Below are 22,116 nucleotides of genomic sequence, written 5' to 3' on the forward strand. Positions count from 1 at the left end.
AAGCGTCCTTTGAGGCAATTCACGAGCTAAGAAAGGCGACAGATTTAGCTCTCCGGGCCACCAAGGAGACGGCCAAGTCCATCGGCCGCTCTATGGCAGCCCTGGTGGCCACGGAGAGGCATCTTTGGCTCAACCTTTCTGATATTAAGGAAAGAGACAAGAACATGCTCATGGATGCGCCGCTGTCTCCTGCTGGCCTGTTCGGCGACGCGATGTCAACCGTCGTCGACAGGTTTCAGGAGACACGGAAACAAACAGCGGCTTTCTCAAAAATTATTCCCCGCCGCTCTCATCCCCCCCAAGGCTGCTGGGCGGGAGCAGCCTCGGCCGACAGCCAGCTCCTCAGCGCACAGGGCGCAACAGAAGGCCAGTGTCGCCTCCCGTGCTCCCCCACAAAAATCTTGGGGACCGGGTCGGGCGGCACAGGCGAAGCCTTCCGGAGGTAGGACGGATCTGAGGACCGTCATTATCTCTCGGAAGGCTTCAAAGAAGAGGTCCTGACATCCATGATGCAGGATCTCTCGAGGGCAGCCCCCTCTGGGGGATTCGGATATCGGGTCCTCCCCGGTGCCCTCAGGGGGCCGTCCTGTCAACCCTGCCACCCAGTGTGCGTCAGGGCACAGCGGTCTCCGCCGATCCTCCGAGGAGGGTCGGTCAGCACGTAATTCGTTTGTCTGCCGGTGCGCCGCGTCAGATAGACGAGCCAAGTGCTCAAAAAACACCAGAGACCAGTCTCGAGAGACTGGTTCCCTTAGTAGAATATTTGGAAGAATGGAAAAGTCTCCCGAACATTTCGAAGTGGGTGCTGCTCATGATAGAACAGGGATACAGAATTCAGTTTGGTTCTCGACCACCCGAGTTCAAAGGGGTGCTTCCCACAGTGGTAACCCCAGAGCAGTCTCTGGTGATGGAACAGGAGGTTTCGACGCTTTTGCAAAAAGGGGCTATAGAAAGGGTTTCCCCTCCCAGCAAAATGTCGGGCTTTTACAGCCGCTACTTCATTGTTCCGAAGAAGGATGGAGGGTTGCGTCCGATCATAGATTTACGTGTGCTAAATCAATCCGTAAAGAAGCTGAAGTTCAAAATGCTTACACTCAGACAGATCATCCCTCAGATCAGGTCCGAGGACTGGTTTGTAGTGATAGATCTGAAAGACGCATATTTCCATGTATCCATCCATCCTTCTCACAGGAAGTTCCTCAGGTTTGCTTTCGGGGGCGAAGCTTACCAATACAGGGTTCTTCCCTTCGGCCTATCCCTCTCACCCCGCACGTTCACGAAGTGCGTGGATGCAGCACTGGCTCCGCTGAGACTCCAGGGCATCCGCGTACTGAACTATATCGACGATTGGTTGATATTAGCTCAAACAGAACAACTAGCAGTTCAACATCGAGATGTTGTCCTGTCACACATGAAAAGGCTTGGGCTGAGGCTCAACGCCAAAAAGAGTGTGCTGGTCCCGAGTCAGGTTGCAAACTACTTAGGTGTAATCTGGGATTCCACCACGATGCAGGCGCAATTGTCCCCTGCTCGTGTGAGTTCCATTCTCGGGGCCGTGAAAGGGGTGAAATTAGGCCAGTCACTCACTGTAAAACAGTTTCAGAGACTGTTGGGTCTGATGGCAGCTGCGTCCAACGTCATTACTTTTGGCCTCCTGCACATGAGACCCTTACAGTGGTGGCTCAGGACCAAGGGGTTTTCCCCGAGGGGAAATCCTCTTCGCATAATCAAAGTCACGCGGCGATGCCTTCGTGCTCTGGTCATGTGGAAGAAGCCTTGGTTCCTAACCCAGGGACCCGTGCTGGGGACTTCTGGTCGTCGTGTAATGCTTACGACAGATGCTTCCCTCACGGGCTGGGGGGCGATCATGAGTGGTCGCTCGGCTCAGGGTCTTTGGGAGGACCATCAGCTCTCCTGGCACATAAATCAGCTGGAGATGATGGCGGTGTTTCTTGCATTGAAACACTTCCTCCCAGACCTGAGAGATCACCATGTGTTGGTCCGTACGGACAACACTGCGGTGGTCTCGTACATCAACCATCAGGGGGGTTTGCGGTCTCGCCGGTTATCAAAGTTGGCCAGTCGCATCCTCCTCTGGTCCCGGGGAAAGCTCCTCTCGCTGAGAGCAGCTTACATCCCCGGGCGGTTGAATGTGGGAGCAGACGCCCTGTCGAGGCAGGGCGCGAGACCAGGGGAATGGAAACTCCACACCGAGGTGGTGGACTTGATATGGAAAACTTTCGGTCGAGCTCAAGTCGATCTGTTTGCCACAGAGGAGTCAGCTCAGTGCCCTCTGTGGTATTCCCTACAGCACCCAGCACCTCTAGGGCTGGACGCTATGCTACAGACGTGGCCGAGGTTGCGTCTGTACGCATTTCCCCCAGTCTCACTGCTCCCGGGAGTTCTGGAGAAGGTCCGCCAGGAGAGGGTCGACCTAATATTGGTGGCCCCTTACTGCCCGACCAGGATATGGTTTTCAGACATAATGTCACTACTAAGCGGCTCTCCCCTAGAGCTTCCTCTCAGACAGGACCTCCTGTCTCAAGCGGGCGGTACGATTCTCCATCCCCGTCCGGAAATGTGGAAACTGTGGGCCCGGCCTCTGAGGGGGCAAGGCTCATAGAATCTGGTCTCCCAACCAAGGTTGTGGAGACCATACTTCACTCCAGAGCTCCCTCCACGAGGAAGCTGTATTCATATAAATGGAAATTGTTCGCTACATGGTGTGAACAACGTAATTTGGACCCTGTCCAGTCTCCTATCAGCTATGTGCTACAGTTCCTTCAAGAAAAGTTTTCAGAAGGCTTATCCCCCTCAACACTGAAGGTTTATATTGCAGCCATTTCGGCTTATCATAATCCTCTAGGGGGTTCTTCGGTGGGTCGAGACCCCCTAGTTATACGCTTCCTCCGTGGCGCACTCAGGTTGAGACCTGCGGTGCGCACAAAAACTCCGACCTGGGATCTGACTATTGTGCTTCAGGGGTTAGCCGAGGCTCCCTTTGAGCCAATAGAAGAAGTGTCAGAAAAATTCCTGACATTAAAAACCATCTTCCTACTGGCCGTTTCTTCACTAAAGAGGATCGGCGACCTACAAGCGCTGTCAGTCGCTCCATCATGTCTAGAATTTGCACCGGGCATGATTAAGACCTTTCTACACACTAGACCGGGCTATGTTCCGAAGGTACCATCGAGGGTCCCAGGTCCCATCATACTTGAGGCGTTCTGCCCGCCTCCATTCACAAATCCAGATCAGGAGAAGAAAAATCTGCTTTGCCCCGAGAGGGCACTGGATGCTTACGTCCACAGAGCTGCCCTGTGGAGAAAAACGGATCAGTTATTTGTGTGTTATGGGTCCCCTAAGAGAGGGGGCCCAGCATCCAAGCAGAGGATGAGCAAGTGGGTGGTTGAGGCCATCTCACTAGCGTATGAAACAGTGGGACTCCCATGTCCCTTAGTCGTGCGTGCTCATTCCACGAGAGGTATGGCTGCATCTAAAGCTCTTTTGTCCGGAGTCTCTCTGGACGACATATGTGGTGCGGCTGGATGGTCATCCCAGCACACCTTCATTAGATTTTATAATCTCAACCTAAATGCTACTCCGGGTGCCAGAGTTCTACAAGACAACAGCCAGGCACTCGGAGACACGGCGTAGTTGGGATAGCGTTCCCATCACGTCATTCGACGTAGCGTCGATAGTTCCCACGAAAGGGAACGTCTCGGGTTACAGATGTAACCCCTGTTCCCTGAGTAAGGGAACGAGATGCTACGTCACGTTGCCGTACCTCCTACATACCTGGAGCGCTTGCTTCAGACATATTACAGAAGCTAGCGTGCTTTGTTCCGGGTATGCTTTATAGCTTCCTGATCCGTGACGTCACCCTCCTCTGACGTCACGTCTTTCTCATTGGTTGGATACAGAGGTGCTTCACGAACACAAAACACAGAGGGTTCCCATCACGTCATTCGACGTAGCGTCTCGTTCCCTTACTCAGGGAACAGGGGTTACATATGTAACCCGAGACGTTTTTTCCCCAAAGACTACAATGTGCATAAGCAATGCTTTTATTGCTTGTTTCTGTTCCTTTTTTGTCTGTTTTCATCCATAGATTCTGTACTCTTTCAGAAGTGTAATAGCACCCCCTACCATATAACAGTGAAAACACAGAAAGCTGGAAAATTACATCATTGCACCTGAACTATATATCAAATTTGGCATACTTTCAAAAACATAATATTCAGTTCATATTATTTCTGTAATAAATAATTAAAAGTAGGCTATTGTGTGCATCTTTTTCATAAGATGTTCTTCAGATTATATAAAATTCTAGTTTGTTCATGAATACAATAAATACCCTAAAACCATCTGTGGTTCTCAATCTATTTGACACTAAGGCCCCCCAATGTCAAAGACAAAATTCGAAGGCCCCCTTCTACATGATGTCAGTTTACATGTTTACATGTTACAGTTTATGGACCACATGGCTAAAAACTGCTCTACAGTGAGTGTGTTTATTGTTAGAATGGCAGTATAATATGATATACTCCACTGATCTCACCTGGTCATTGGGCCCCACACTGAGCATCACCATCTCTCCACCAATGCTGATCCAGCCTGAGCCAGTGGGATTGTGGGAATTCACACCTCGTCTGAACCAGACCTATCAGACACACACACACACACACACACACTGTTTACGCCATTATGCCCTCTATACGCTGAGTGCTGCTTTCAATTTTCAAAACTCTTTATGCAACAATAAATATTTCAGTAGTATGCTACACTGTCACATGACAAGGCATCCAGCTATCATCTGGGCCATTGTTACTCCTAACAAAAACAGCCCTTAATAATACTTTAGGTTCATTCAGCATACTAGATGAAAATGGATAGTGAAGATGCACAATTACCCTGATGGTAAGAAAATAATTATTACAGAATTTATGCATGATAAATTATGGTTAATTATTTCCATAACTGCACTAAATGAATGTGCAAAACTCATAGTAGTAATATTCATGTCAAGCTGAAGCAGTGTACAGAGCATTAATAGAGTAAGTATCGTCTTACTTTGTTGTCCTTAGTAACGGCCCAAACGACACCTATGCCCACTGCAACATGAACAGCTCCTTTCTGATTTGGAGACTGAACTAAATCCCACGATGAGCCTGAAAACATCAGAGTGTTTTTTGACCCACTTAAGTACATCTTTATATGTAATTTCATAATCACTTCTATTGTCTTTGAAATATGGTTAAAGTTACTGCTGAATGTACTGACACACATTTATGATAAAATATATATATTAATGTCAATGTATACTTTAATGTAAAATATACTTTAATGTCATTTCTATTGAAACTTGTATGTCATGTATTTAAATATATATTTGTAATTACACATTTTAAATGAAGTTGCAATTTATTACACTTAAATTATATCAACTCTAAATAATTAATAAAACACTACATCAAAATAAGTGTACTTCTTTAAAGCATGACAAAAAAAATCAAACATAATGATTTAAAGTGTACTTTTAAATAAAACTTTTAATTTGACTATTACCAGATGCACTTGTTAAAAGTCTACTTAAGTGTGTTTAGAAACACAGTCATGAGAGTGTCTCTTTAAGTGCACTTAAGTGGCCTTTTATTTAAATTAATATTATATTATATACAAGTACAGTTTTTTTTTTAAATATACTTTTAGTATTTTAAGTACACTACAAGTAGTGATGGGCGATTTCGAAACACAGCTTTGAAACCTTTACGAATATTTTGTTTCGAATCAGTGGTTCAGAGCGTTTCACACTGCCAAAGTCACGTGATTTCAGTAAACGAGGCTTCGTTATGTCATAACTGTTTCGAAATGTTTCGAAATTTCTTTGTGAACCCATGAATCATGCGAATTCACTGAGATCGCCCCCCAGTGGCGAATTGAACAAGTGTCTTTCTATTATCTGAGTATTAAAGGTGCAGTATGTAGATTTTTATGTCCGCTAGAGGCCTATTCAAAACAAAGGCGTAGCTTGATGACGCCAAGTTTGAGCGTGGAATCTTGGGACATGTGGTCTTCATCTCACAGCCAGTGGAAATAATTTGGGATAGGACTCGGCAAGAAATCATGTTCATGTATGTGATTATTAACGTTACTGTAGTATGAAGCAGAGCAGGACTGAGTGTTGTGGGAGCTGAACGAGGACATTGGAGTGATTGCGCAACACTCGCCTCACAAGCAGCAGAACTTTTAATATGACACAGTCACTGGCGCCGCTTCCGCTTTTCTGGTCATGAGTATGAGGTAACACATCTCTGTTTATCACATTAGATACATTTGAGTGTATGGCGGCTGCTGTGAGACACTTGTTTGAGACACACTGCAGTAAGATAGATCGATTTTAGAATATCACAATAATAAATGCTGGATGGATTGTGTTGATAAATGGCATGCAATTTTAAAACATATTGTATGATGGAGAAAATTCTGTATTATTGTTAATAATAATAAAGCTGCATCTGATTATGCTATGTTAGCTACTTGACAAAATAGTGTTTTTCTCTGAGGCATGATAAAGTGTGGTACTCGCAAAAAATCAAGAAAATTAGATTTAAACAATAAGAATAAACATGTTGAGCTATATAACAACAATTCGTTTTCTGTCTATAAATGTAACCAAACAGTTGTTCCCTTGTCTATTAAAATGTGTAATATATTAAAGCGTCTTTGGTGTTTACATGGTTTCTACAAAAAAAAAAAAAAAACAGAAACCGAGGGTAACGCGGGTATGATGCAATTGACAGGCGACTCCTCACATGTCCCGGAGCCTTGGTTCAAATTGCAATTTTATCACGATTTACAAATAGTTTGAAACATTTGGGATATTGTAAGTGCTCAAGTGAATAAAATATGGCCTAGTGCTTTTTGGATAATTTACTGCAAAAATATTACATATTGCACCTTTAAGTGTCTAAAAGTGTTTATTATCTTATCTCTGATGAGTTTTACACATTTGTAGACATCGTAATGAGGTATTTGTATAATCAAAAGGAATAATAGTAGTTAATAGTCTCTGTTTAGCTGACCCATCCATAGAATGAACAAAACAAGCCCTGAAAATTGATATAGATTATACTTTCAATATAACATTTGCAATGGATTTGTAAAAGATGTTTTTATGCATGTTTGGTGTGAGTTTTTGTTGCATTTACACTGTTTTGACCAGCAGGGGTCACCAGCATGTGACAATGAATCATTTTGCGAAGCAATTGGTTCAATTGACTTGAAGCTTTGAAAAGCTTTGTTTCTCCCATCACTAACTACAAGTGCATATCCAATACAATTAAAGGTGCAGTGTGTAAATTTTAGCAGCATCTACTGGTAAGGTTAAAAACTGCAACTAACGGCGCACATCCCTCGCACCCCTGAGCGCAGGGTCAGTTATTTGAATGCAATGACATTCAAACATTTTCAAATGTGGCGCAAGTGTCCACATTCTCTTCAGGGCCTCTGTATGTTCATACCTCTGTCATGCTATTGACATGACCATGACCATGACCATGATCGCAGTTTGACCATAAATAGAAGTGATGTGTAAGTCATTCAAAACATGTACTGTATGCTCTGTATTCTATATGTGTGAATTCAAAGGACAGGAATAAATCTGTCAGACCTTTAGGGCAGTCTTTACTGATGCCCGTCCTGACCAGCAGTTGTCCATCCCAGAGAACGGCCCAAAGCAGGTCTTTCGGCCCGGCGCTGACCTGTGCCACCTCTCTGGGCACCTGGATGGCGTCCCAGCGCGTCCCCTCCGGGTTCTGCTGCCTGATGCCTGAGCGGAACCACAGCTGTGTAGAGACACACACACCTTAGATCTGTGTGATGCCACGAATAGCTTTTCAACACATAATAAACATGACAAAACATTCAGTGAGTGTTTAAATTAACCACTAGGCTGGGAAATCATTCACATTCTTGTGAGCAAGTGGTTAATCCATAAGGAGGTGTTGGCTGAGCTTAAAATATAAAGAGCATGCAACAGAACAGTAGCGCGCTCTAATGGTCATAAATCTGTACTGCAACTGTACTGGCGTGCGGTGTTGGTCTGAAATGAGGTGGCAAAGTCAACCAAGAATAACCTTTAATAAAACTGATCAAGTTTTTAAGCAGTTTTATATTTATTGCAAAATAAGAACTAAAGGCAGTAACAATTTAAACATTATATGTTATTTGAGAACTGATGTTAAGCTGTTCTTTTTAATAATCAATTTATTTTCATCAGTCATGCTCAGTCAACACTGGTCACAGACACAATGATGTATCTTTAATTTCAACATGCTGATTGCTCACTAAAACCCCCGCAGTCATCATGTTTTCAGGCCATTTCAAGTTTGATTTGATGTGACATAATTTAATTCAATTTATTGTCGTTGAGCCAAAGTATGAAGACAAAGCCAATGAAATACAGTTAATAAAGCGGTGATATCTAACTGGGTGAATTGTTTACTTACTTTTTAAATGAAGTCTTCCCATTAACACCATCATTTTTTTAATTTGGACCGATTTGCGAATGTGCATGAAAACAAGATGCGGGATTTATTGCACAAACCATTTATATCCAATTATAACCAATTACATCCAATCATAGTGCGATGGAGACATTGGCTGCGTCTGAAATCTTGTACTGTTGAGTAAGTTTGAATTTAAATTTACTTCATGACCATTGAAAAAGTATGTTTTAGGGGGTCTGTTAAAACTCAATGGGATCAGGGGAGGTAAGAGAGACGCAGTTTCCTGCTGTAAACTTTACATGCTGGTGTCGCTGTTGGACAGTGTTACTTTATAAAAACAAGTGATTTATACACTTATTAACATCACATTCTGTAATAGTTGCATTATTATCTTCTCATCCAATTTTTTGAGGAGGCACTGCCTCCCTTGCCTGCTCAGAGGAAACTGCAACTACGTGAGCTAAAACTAAAACTAGTAAAAAATAGTTTATTAATTGAAATAAAGCTGAGATAATACAACATACAAATATTAGATGAAAAACTAAAACAAAATAAACGAAAATTAGAAATGTTGCTCTTTCAAATAAGTGAAATAATGTTTAAGTTTCAGTACTAAAATTCCAAAAAAACTGAAAACGAAAAAATAATATTTATTAAAGGTGCCCTAGAATCAAAAATTTTATTTACCTCGGCATAGTTGAATAACAAGAGTTCAGTACATGGAAAAGACATACATTGAGTTTCAAACTCCATTGCTTTCTCTTTCTTATGTAAATCTCATTTGTTTAAAAGACCTCCGGAAAACAGGTGAATCTCAACATAACACTGACTGTTACGTAACAGTCGGGATCATTAATATGTACGCCCCCAATATTTGCATATGCCAGCTCATGTTCAAGGCATTAGACAAGGGCAGCCAGTATTAACTTCTGGATCTGTGCACAGCTGAATCATCAGACTAGGTAAGCAAGCAAGAACAATAGCGAAAAATGGCAGATGGAGCAATAATAACTGACATGATCAATGATTACATGATATTTTTACTGATATTTGTAAATTGTCTTTCTAAATGTTTCATTAGCATGTTGCTAATGTACTGTTAAATGTGGTTAAAGTTACCATTGTTTCTTACTGTATTCACGGAGACAAGACTGTCATTATTTTAATTTTTAAACACTTGCAGTCTTTATAATTCATAAACACAACTTCATTCTTTATAAATCTCTCCAACAGTGTGTAATGTTAGCTTTAGCCACGGAGCACAGCCTCAAACTCATTCAGAATCAAATGTAAACATCCAAATAAATACTGTACTTACGCAAATAGACATGTTGCATGACGAACACTTTGTAAAGATCCATTTTGAGGGTTATATTAGCTGTGTGAACTTTGTTTCTGCACTGTTTAAGGCAGTCGCAAGCTCGGGGGCGGGGAGTGTGAGCATTTAAAGCAGCCGCAGCCTAAATCGGCTCATATTTAATGATGCCCCAAAATAGGCAGTTAAAAAAATTTATTAAAAAAAATCTATGGGGTATTTTGAGCTGAAACTTCACAGACACATTCAGGGGACACCTTAGACTTATATTACATCTTTTGAAAAGACGTTCTATGGCACCTTTAGAGCTAAATAGAAATATACACCACCAGTCAAAAGTTTGGACACACCCTCTCATTTAATGTTTTTTTTGTTTTGTTTTGTTTTGTTTCATGACTATTTACATTGTAGATTCTCACTGAAGACATCAAAACTATGAATGAACACATATGGAATTATGTAGTAAAGTGTGAAATAACTCTAGATATGTTTCATATTTTAGATTCCTCAAAGTAGCCACTCTTTACTTTGTTGACAGCGCTGCAAACCCTTGGCCTTCTCTCAGCTTCATGATGTAGTCACCTGAAATGGTTTTCACTTCACAGGTGTGCCTTGTCAGGGTTCATTTGTGAAATTTCTTGCCTTCTTAATGGGGTTGGTACCATCAGTTGTGTTGTGCTGAAGTCAGGTTGGTACACAGATGACAGCCCTATTTGACAACAGTTAGAATTCATATTATGGCAAGAACCAATCAGCTAAGTAAAGAGAAACGACAGTCCATCATTACTTTAAGAACTGAAGGTCAGTCAGTCCGGAAAATTGCAAAAACTTTGAATGTGTCCCCAAGTGCAGTTGCAAAAACCATCAAGCGTTACGACGAAACTGGCTCACATGAGGACCGCCCCAGGAAAGGAAGACCAAGAGCCACCTCTGTTGCTGAGGATAAGTTCATCCGAGTCACCAGCCTCAGAAATCGCAAGTTACACTAAGGAAAAGCAACAAGCAGAAGAGATTTGTTTGGGCCAAGAAACACAAGGAATGGACATTAGACCAGTGGAAATCTGTGCTTTGGTCTGATGAGTCCAAATTTGAGATCTTTGGTTCCACCTGCCGTGTCTTTGTGCGACGCAGAAAAGGTGAACGGATGGTCTCTACATGCATGGTTCCCACCGTGAAGCATGGAGGACGAGGTGTGATGGTGTGGGGGTGCTTTGCTGGTGACACCGTTGGGGATTTATTCAAAATTGAATGCACACTGAACCAGCATGGCTGATCCTGCAGCGACATGCCATCCCATTCGGTTTGCATTTAGTTGGACCATAATTTATTTTTCAACAGGACAATGACCCCAAACACACCTCCAGGTCTGTGTAAGGGCTATTTGACCAAGAAGGAGAGTGATGAAGTGCTGCGCCAGATGACCTGGCCTCCACAGTCACCTGACCTAAACCCAATCGAGATGGTTTGGGATGAGATGGACTGCAGAGTGAAGGCAAAAGTGCCAACAAGTGCTCAGCATCTCTGGGAACTCCTTCAAGACTGTTGGAAAACCATTTCAGGTGACTACCTCATGAAGCTCATCGAGAGAAGGCCAAAAGTGTGCAAAGCAGTAATCAAAGCAAAGGGGGGCTATTTTGAAGAATCTAAAATATAAAACATGTTGTCAGTTATTTCACACTTTTTTGTTTACTACATAATTCCATATGTGTTCATTCATAGTTTTGATGTCTTCAGTGAGAGTCTACAATGTTTTATATTTATACACTACCGCTCAAAATTTGGGAAGTTTGGGAAGATTTTTAATGTTTTTAAAAGAAGTTTCGTCTGCTCACCAAGGGTGCATTTACTTAATTAAAAATACAGTAAAAAACAGTAATATTGTGAAATATTATTACAATTTAAAATAACTGTGTACTATTTAAATATATTTGAAAAAGTAATTTATTCCTGTGATCAAAGCTGAATTTTCAGCATCGTTACTCCAGTCTTCAGTGTCACATGATCCTTCAGAAATCATTCTAATATGCTGATTTGCTGCTCAAGAAACATTTAGTTTACAATTGTACAAAATATTTGTGTACAATATTTTTTTTCAGGATTATTTGATGAATAGAAAGTTCAAAAGAACAGTGTTTATCTGAAATCTAATCTTTTGTAACATTAGAAATGTCTTTACTGCCACTTTTGATTGATTTAATGCATCCTTGCTGAATAAAAGTATTCATTTCTTTAATTTCAAAAAAATAAAAATAAAAATTCTTACTGACCCCAAACTTTTGAACGGTAGTGTATAATGCTACAGAAGCTTTGTATTTTAGATCAATGCTGTTCTTTTGAACTTTCTATTCATCAAGGAATCCTGAAAAAAAGAGTACACAACTGTTTTCAACATTGATAATAATAATAAATGTTTCTTGAGCAGCAGATCAGCATATTAGAATGATTTCTGAAGGATCATGTGACACTGAAGACTAGAGTAACGATGCTGAAAATTCAGCTTTGATCACAGGAATAAATTACTTTGTGAAATATATTCAAATAGAAATCAGTTATTTTAAATTGTAATACTTTTTCACAATATTACTGTTTTTACTGTATTTTTAATTAAATAAATTAAGCCTTGGTGAGCAGACGAAACTTCTTTTAAAAACATTAAAAATCTTACCGATCCCAAACTTTTAAGCAGTAGTGTATATAATATCACAAGAATCAAATAAAAATCCCCTAAATCATGAACTATATTAATAAATACTATAACAGTAGATAAACACTACTAAAGCAGCAGCACATGACACATCACAGAACAAAACAACAGTGCCCTCTAGTGCTCAGAAATCTGTAATGCAACCACAACTGCATCACTTTTTTGCTAACACTTTAGGAGTTTAGGTCCAGTTTTCACTATTAAAGCTGCAGTCCGCAACTTTTTTTGTGTTAAAAATTTACAAACATTATATAATGAGAATATACAACATGAATCCATTTTCCAAACCATGTTTTTGTCTTATCCTGAATCATTATGGTACACTTATAATAAGTGTTTATATTCTGACTATTTCAGACCGGACTGGTAGGACCCACCGCAGAGTATCACAGTAACTTCGTGACTCGCCATAGACATACAGTACATGGAGAAAAGTAGCTCCGGCTAGAATGTTCCTCCGCAAGACGCGTGCAGTTCTGTTTATTAACCACTAGACGGCCAAAAATCACGGACTGCAGCTTTAACTAGTTGCTCATTAGCATGCATACTTCTAGGATATTGGCTGTTTATTAGTACTTATAAAGCATATATTAATGCCTTATTCTGCATGACCCTATTCTACATCCCTTAATCCTACCCAATACCTAAACTTAACAATTACCTTACTAGCTATTAATAAGCTGTAAATTAGGAGTTTATTGAGGCAAAAGTCATAGTTAATAGTGACAATTGGACCCTAAACTTTTTTAAATCCCTCACATCCCTGATATTTGCTAATCCCTCATGATCTTCCATAGTACCTTTTGTGTTTGTTTTTCACTACGGATATGAATTTTATTTATTTATATATACTACCGTTCAAATTTTGGGGTTTGTAAATATCACGTCTCTTATGCTCACCAAGGCTGCATTTATTTGATCAAAAATACAGTAAATTGTGAAAAATCACTCTTTTCTATGTAAAATGTAACTTATTCCTGTGATTGTAGAAAATGAAAGGAATTTTAGGCTGATTTGGCTATTGCTACCAGAATGGTGGGTCCATTAAAACTCATTCAGTTTCATTTCATTCATCTGTCTCTTTTTTTCAGTTTATTATTTTAACATGTAGGCGTAGACATTTCCCATGGTGACAAGTGCTGGTAATTGTTGGTTTATTGTCAACAATTCTACAATTCCACACAGGCCATATCTGAATCTGAATCAAGGAGAGACGGCTTCTCACATACAAACACATTGAGACTGAAGCTTAATTAGTAAGAGGTCACAGGTGTTCTTATAAGGACTCAGTCAGCCAATCAGATCACAGCAGAATTCACTACAGTGATCAAAGCTGAATTTTGAACTTTTGAGCAACATTACTCCAGACTTTAGTGTCACATGATCCTTCAGAAATCATTCTGATATGATTATTTAATGCTCAAGAAATGTTTCTGATTGAAAACAGTTTTGCTGCTTCATATTTGTGTGGAAACCGTGATACACTTTTTAAAGGATTCTTTGATAAATAGAAAGTTAAAAAAAAAAAAAAAAAATTTATTTGAAATAGAAACATTTTGTAACATTATAAATGTCATTTTTGATTAAATTAATGTGTCCTTGCTAAATAAAAGTATTAATTTCTTTAAAAAAATCTAACTGACCTCAGACTTTTGAATGGTCATGTATCATTATTTTCAGTGGTAATCAACTTGTGTTAAACCAGGAATATTCCTTTGCACAAACCTTCCCTTGTTGGGACACGGCCCACAGGTAAATGTGCTTCTCAGGGCTGTCACTCATGTCCCATCCTCCACAGCTGATGTCAGTGAAGGGCTCTGGCGGAGGTCTGCCCCGGTCCAAAGGCACCTGCACCAAAAACACACATTCTGAATGATTCTGCATATGTGGATAATAGCTAAAAGGTGTTGAATATAAAGCATTAGATAACATAGTTATGGGTTGGTAGTAAGGTTGATCTTTGGTTGATTTACACTGAAATAACTACAGTTTTTAGGTGTCTGGCATTTACTAGGATTGTACCTTGGCCCATGATCCCAGAGCTTTATATCTCCTGTAGCGAAGCCATCGCCTGCGACGGACACATGAATTCCACTTCTTCTCTTTGGTGAAGGTGGCAGGGAAGTCCACTGCATACTCCCACCCCTAAACGCACAGGAAGTTGCGTTACACCATCAAATGATGACAGAATTTTCATTTTTGGGTGACCTATCCCTTTAAGTAGCCTTTTATTTTAATTAATAATAGTATGTTATCTGCAAGTGCAGTTTTTAAAATATACTTTTAAGATTTTAAAGTTCACTACAAGTGCACATTCAATACAATCAATCATATCTCTTTTTTAAAGGGAACCCCTGGTGTTAAGACTTGTATGGCTTAAAGGGTTAGTTCACCCAAAAATGAAATTTCTGTCATTTATTACTCACCCTCATGTCGTTCCACACCCATAAGACCTTCATTCATCTTCAGAACACAAATTAAGATATTTTTGTTGAAATCCGATGGCTCAGTGAGGCCTTCATAGGGAGCAATGGACACTTCCTCTCTCAAGATCCATAAAGGTACTAAAAACATATTTAAATCAGTTCATGTGAGTACAGTGGTTCAATATTAATATTATAAAGCAATGAGAATATTCTGGTGCGCCAAAAAAAACGAAATAACGACTTGTATAGTGATGGTCGATTTCAAAACACTGCTTCAGGAAGCTTCGGAGCACAAATGAATCAGTGTGTCGAATCAGCGGTTTGGAGCGCCAAAGTCACGTGATTTCAGCAGTTTGGCAGTTTGACACGCGATCTGAATCATGATTCGACACAAAAGATTTGTAACACTCCGATGCTTCACGAAGCAGTGTTTTGAAATCGGCCATCACTAAATAAGTCCTTATTTTGTTTTTTTGGCACTAAAAATATTCTTGTCGCTTTATAATATTAATATTGAACCACTGTACTCACATGAACTGATTTAAATATGTTTTTAGTACATTAATAGATCTTGAGAGAGAGGAAATGTCATTGCTCCCTATGCAGGCCTCACTGAGCCATCAGATTTCAACTAAAATATCTTAATTTGTGTTCCAAAGATTAATGAAGGTCTTACGGTGTGAAACGGCCGTAACGGAAACGGAAACGTGAAACAGAGTAATAAATGACAGAATTTTCATTTTTGGGTGAACTAACCCTTTAATATAACGTAAATGATGTCTCTTACTGAAATATGTAATAGAAAACCCATGAAAAAATAAATTTTAAAAAATCCATGACATATTTGGACAATGGGCGGCACCATTTTGTTTAGGTGCACAGCACGTTCTATGTCGATGACGTCAAACGGTTGCACTCACTGCTCTACCGACACTGTCCTATTGCTATTTTTATCACAACACAACTCGGACTATAATATTCGATGCCACATTGTGCAGCTTTTGGTTGCAATTTTCAGTCGATGAGCCACAAGAGAAGCGATGTAAGTCTTTAGTGCTTTACTAGCGATAAGAAGAGGAGAAAAGAATGGGAAGTTGTGAAGAATGTGGACGAATAAAACTTCCTAACTGCATCTTTTTTCTCTTCACTTTAGCCCTGATGACTTTGAGGCTTTTAGCAGACCACAGCTGAAAGAGCTTACAGTTGGCGATGGATATAAGTGTATGCTTTAACCAAATGCCGCATCTGTCGTGGAGACTGACGAGGGCGGCCTTTAACACATCTCGGTTGAGATAGACTGCCTCAAAGCTTGCGTGCGCTGAGATGATATGATATGATACTTTATTGTCAGAACATGTCTGAAATTTTCATGCATCACAGTATTTTCCATGTTTGCAACAATCATCTCTTACACAACATCACTTATTCCACACACTCAAAAAAAAGTTGTGTCATATAACTTCTCTAGAGGCTGGCCAACAATCCTGGAGCAGATTTTTAATTGATTAAACAACTGCCGGGATCAGACAATTTTAGCACGTCAAACATACAACAGTAGTTCGAATAGCCACAGAGACATTGCACGTCTTCAATGCTTTCATCCTCACTAATTTTGTGCTCTGGTTCAAATTGAAAAGGCTGATCGGGTTTCTAAAAGGAACCCGGCGGATATTAAGACCTGTATGCGTTCCCTGACAGCAACATAGTGACGGTACAGATCCGGCCCACATCTGGTCCGCGTATAAATCACATGTACCAGATGAGGGCCGGATCTGGGCCAGACTATGTTGCTGTCTGGGTTACTAGTAGTGTTGCCTTCGTCAACGAAAATTATGACTAAATATCGTCGTCAACGAACCCTTATCACGTGACGAAAACGAGACGAGACGCAACGTAAATGCTGGTCATGTGACGATGACGATAATTAAACGTTTGACATAATAACGGTAATAACCATTTAACGTAATCGACATAGAACGCTCTGTGCACCTAAATAAAATGGTGCCGCCCATTGTCCAAATCAGTCCAAATATGTCATGGAGTTTTTAAATAATGGAAATCTTTAATGGGTTTTCTACTACATATTTCAATAAGAGACATAATTTTTGGTATATTAAGCCATACAAGTCTTAACACCAGGGGTTCCCTTTAACAAGGGTAAATAAGGTGAGTGTTGAGTTAATAGGTTAAGTGTAGAGTAGGTTAGGTTTGGGATAGGGTCAGAGTTCAGAGAGGTCTGAGATTGTGTCACTCACCCCAGTCTCAGTGGATTCTCTCCCACAGCTTTCATCATCCACGTACCAGTCGCCCTCCCACTCCCAGTTAGCAGACGGCAGCTCAAAGCTGTGAAGAGGCTGTGGGTTGGAGCCGGACTCATCTGTCCACTGCCAGCGGTCTGTCGGGAGGAGTGTGTCCGTGTAACCGTCAACTGGGTTCCATCTCTGGAAAACAGACAGACAGAGAATCATACTTACATACAATATTTGATATTCTTGATGCTGCTCTGCTGCACTCCATTGTGCACCACTCTGTTTGTTATTAGGTTCGCACAAAGTTTTAAAAGTTACAGTTTTAGGCTGGTCTGCCTCAGCGGTCTAACAGTGCTCATCACTGTTAACATGATGGCCAATCAGATCAAAGAAGGCGGGGCTTACTGTTCACAGAAGACGAGTCTAATGAAACAGCAACACTTTAGTGTTTACAGTCAAAGAGTGCGTGGTAAGGTGTAAATAGCTAAACATTTAATATTTGACAACTGTTTTACGATAGATATGTTTATCGACCCACAGTAATATACAGTGATGCAAACTACTTTTTTTAAGGAATTTTGCCATTTTTAATTGAAAATATGGTATCATTTAAATGATCCATGTCATTCATAACTGAATGATGACCGTTTTGCGTTTTTGACATATTAAACATACAAATATTAATGAATGTGTGCATATTTTTAAATAAAATATCATTTGAACAGAGCTTAAATGAATTACTTCACAACTAGGCTACAATTAGACCTAGAACTTTTTAGTTTACTTTCCCTTAAATCCCTTATAACGCTTTAATTATTTAATTTTTTTAAATAAAAATGATGTGATGACGTGTTTACTGGTGTGAGGGCGGAGCAACCTGTCACTCACACGAGATCCACCAATAGCAAACCACAACCATCCAATAAATTTCCAATTTGACAAAATCAAGCCCCGCCCTACATTTGTTCTTGTTCGAGAAGCCGTTTCACTCGGATATACATCACAATTAGGAAGAAAAGACTATCGCAACTTCCTTTTCATGACGACTTTAACTAATGGGACCTCATTATGTACAGTATTTAATCATGCCAATAAATCAAAATTGAATTGAAAATTTAATTAAGAAAAAAGTTGAACACACCTGGTTTTCATAGGTCTCTTCCTGGTGGCGTATAGGCACACGACTGGGATACACATTGAGATAAACATGATGGTCGCATCCAATGCCCCAGCAGCACTGTTGAGAGCCCGTCACGCGCTTCAGCTCTAGCACTATATCGGCAGCGAGCCTCCAGCGCCCTCTAGCGGTCGACAGGCTGAACACCCGCCCGTACACATCCACCGCCCACAGCAGCGACCCGGCCATCATCGGCCCTGTCAATACAAAAGTTTGTGGTCAGTAAGGTTTTGTTTATCTTTTTAAAAAAAGTCTCTTCTGCTAACCAAGGCTGCAATTATTTAATCAAAAATATAGTGAAGACAGTAATAATTTTACTATTTATAATAAAAAAAATGTTTTCTATGTGAATATATTTTAAAGTGTAATTTATTCCTGTGATCAAAGCTGAATTTTAGCATCATTACTCCACTCTTCAGTGTCACATGATCCTTCAGAAATCATTCTAATATGTTTGAATTCAATAGCCTAAATAATACATGTTATTTTATGTTTTGTTATCTAAAACACCCAAAATGTCAACTGTCCAAACAAATGAACAGATGAAAACTATTCAAAATGGTGTCTTAAGAATAAAAAATTAAAAACTAAATACTATGGCATCATTTTAGGTTTGAAACCGTGCTTTCCATGTCAGGTGGTTCAACGACAGTATATACAGTATATGGCTGTATACCGTCCGCCTGACATAAAAACTGTCAAAAAATGAATTTAAACACTTTTAAATGTTATTTAACAACTGAAACTTGTTTAAACACATTGTTCATGACTCAAAAATATGCATTATATGTATACATAAGCTTTTTGGAAGCTTTATTTATCAATGACCCATATATAATATATATATATATATATATATATATATATATATATATATATATATATATATAAAATTCTACTAGTGAACATGGTATAGAAGTGAATATTTGACTGTTGTTTACTAAGAGCTATATATATATATATATATATATATATATATATATATATATATATATATATAGATAGATATAGATATAGATATAGATCAAGCATGGTGACCTGTAATAATACATTTTATATAATAAATTATAATACTCAATACACTCATTATATTAATTGTTAAGTAAGAGATACAGGTAAGTGTTACTGGACACCACTGGCACCTGTCTCTCTGGAATCCTTATTACAGGCCAGCCGTGTTATTATCTGCTTAATTTGATTAAATGTAAAACATTTATGCACTTGATTTTGATGTCCTTATGATTTATGGTGTTTAACGATAATAATCGACACGACGGATATAAATTCCGACACACAACGGTTTCTCATTCCGCTCAAATGCACTGCAAGCAGCCTCATAAACTCACCCTCTGTAGTCTAATGCCTGTGCAGTGAGTCTTCATCGATCCCGTGCTTTACAAACATCAGCCACCCGTCCGTTTATTATTATTCCCAGCATTATTCTAAGGGCTCAGAGACCTAAAGCAGGAAGTCAAGGGTATTTTCGCTCTGATTGGTCAGCGCTCACGGAAGTGTCGAAATCTAAGCTTCTGATTGGACAGACTGTGCGCACGTATGTTTTTCCGTCTCTCATATGCGCACCTTTACTTGATCAATTATTCATTCTTTACTCTCTCAATTATTAAAACCCAAGGGTGATACATGAGCACTAACTTTTATTCCTCACCTGTTATTTCTGATGTAATGAACAGATAGACGATGATGAATTGACAAATGAAAAGGCGTACAAACCTCCAGTTTAGGTTTTTTTCTCTCTTTTTTTTCATTGGCCTATGTGAGAGTTAATATTTTTATTTTTTAGTACTTACAACTTACATCTTGCTGAAAATGTGTTTGAAATGTTGTTTTCCCACTTTTTCGACCTCGTGTTTTGACTGTATTCGGTGAGAATAATTACATTGACATTATTTTCTTTATTAACACGAAGTAACACGCTGAGTGATATCAGAGACTCTCCTCTACAAAATTACATAACAGGTCAGGTGATATGAGGTAAAAAGTGTAAAATGCAGTAACACTCCGTTGCTTTAATAGTTTGACAGCTGTATTGTTGTTTTGTACCATGTCTGTCAATACATCTGGACACTGATGCATCAAATTAAATTGTAAATGTAATAATTTACTTACTAGGGCCTGTTCGGTCCTTTAAATATGACTTGAAAAGGCGTTCTCATTGAATTTCCTACTAGGAAACTCGTATTTACAATAATTCCGAGAGCACGTCAAGGCAGCATTACACCATGTCGGAATTATATGCTTCCTTCACGTGCTCTCGGAATTATCGCGGAATTTCAGATCGCAAGGCAGCACTAATTGCAACTCGTAAACTGGGAATTTACTGAGAGCTCTGACTTGCACCATATGACCGCTGAACAACCTGACCTGCTGTTTTCCCGCAGAATTGGGCTACATTACACTGTTGCCGCGGGTTGTTTTGTCTGCGGGTTGAATCGACCCAAAATGTGATATTTAGCCCCTGGAATGCGAAGTTTAGGGGAGCCCTGCCAAAAACGCGAATTTTGCCCCCTGGAAAGCGATTTTTACCATCGACCCTCCTGAAATGCAATTGGGCTCGTTTTGGGCTAAGTTTGAGGAGCAATTGATGGGTGGGTTTTGTTGTGAAAACCTGGCAACCCTGCGGCTCGCGCATGTGGAGAAATCTCATTATAATAATAAATCTCGTAACACCGGATCATATGTAACAATGCACAGTACAAGCTCAGTATTGGGTTTCTCGAGTCTCTTCAGTAGGTAGCGTTTTGATTGGTGGATTAAAAGCTCACCGGGATTGGCTAAACAGAACATCCTCCAAAACATATTTATGAATCTTAACTTGCCAGAAGTGTTGCCAATTCCCGCGGAATTGGGCTACTTTTAAGGCAGGAACACACCAAGCCGACGGTCGGCCGTCTGACAGTTTTTGTTCGTCGGCCGACTAAATTTTCTCAGTGTGTTCCGGTCCGTCGGCTGAAGTTCGGCCGATTCGACATGTTGAATCGGCGTCAGAGTTTGTCGGTCCGTCGGGCCTTCTGATCATTCTGATTGGCTGTTCAGATACTGCCACCTGCTGGTTCGGAAAGGCATTTCATCTTGCACAGGCGCAGAATGGACGTGCTACTTGGCCATTGGCTGTCTAGCGTTGGTTTGGTGTATCAGGGCAACTTTGGACCCAGATGCTGCCGACGTGAGCCAACCCCACAATCTGCTTTCATCGCCACTAGTTTGTCGGCATCTGCTTGGTGTGTTCCTGCCTTTACATTGTTGCCACGGGTTGTTTTTCATGTCCGCAGGTTGAATCGACCCAAAATAACACAAATTTTACCAAGGGGAGCCCCGCCAAAAATGCAAACTTTGCCCCCCAGAAAGCGTTTTTTACCGTCGACCCCCCTGAAATGTGATTGGACTTGTTTTGAGGAGCAATTGGGCGGGTTTTGTTGTGAAAACCTGGCAACCCTGACTGCAGAGTCATTTTGGTGTTGATAGTGCTGCCATAGAAACGCATAATTCCAAATCCAAGCTCGTGAACAGCTCAGGTTTGTCATCGATCTCGTAATTATGGTAATTACGACATGGCATGAACACATAAGTGACTCACTCCATGTTCAATAACACAGTTTTTATTAGTTAGTATTCATCTCATGATACACGATTGTGAACTGAAATAAAAGTACTGTAACTTGTTTTTATCTGATCCACTTTTTAGTGTGTGTGTGTAACTTTAAGACGTCACCCACCCCC

The 22,116-nt window shown here is 40.1% G+C and overlaps 1 protein-coding gene across 4 annotated transcripts in view; it reads right to left on the minus strand.

The window, feature by feature from the left end:
- tecpr1b (tectonin beta-propeller repeat containing 1b) overlaps positions 1-19,880 on the minus strand; it is a 53,868-nt gene extending 33,988 nt beyond the window's left edge. For all 4 annotated transcript variants that reach the window (XR_007184495.1, XR_007184494.1, XR_007184496.1 and 1 more), the window contains exons 1-8: positions 19,725-19,880; positions 18,343-18,575; positions 17,208-17,393; positions 14,549-14,671; positions 14,252-14,374; positions 7,670-7,844; positions 5,071-5,168; positions 4,559-4,660 (exon numbers count right to left, since the gene is read on the minus strand). Coding sequence is in view for 1 of the 4 variants with exons in the window: in XM_048187061.1 (XP_048043018.1) it covers positions 4,559-4,660; positions 5,071-5,168; positions 7,670-7,844; positions 14,252-14,374; positions 14,549-14,671; positions 17,208-17,393; positions 18,343-18,570 (1,035 nt within the window). In the remaining 3 variants the exon portion in view is untranslated. The remainder of the gene's footprint in view (positions 1-4,558; positions 4,661-5,070; positions 5,169-7,669; positions 7,845-14,251; positions 14,375-14,548; positions 14,672-17,207; positions 17,394-18,342; positions 18,576-19,724) is intronic.
- Positions 19,881-22,116: the final 2,236 nt, after the last annotated feature.

Source organism: Megalobrama amblycephala, linkage group LG1 (assembly GCF_018812025.1).
Source record: "Megalobrama amblycephala isolate DHTTF-2021 linkage group LG1, ASM1881202v1, whole genome shotgun sequence".
Classification (NCBI taxonomy): domain Eukaryota; kingdom Metazoa; phylum Chordata; class Actinopteri; order Cypriniformes; family Xenocyprididae; genus Megalobrama; species Megalobrama amblycephala.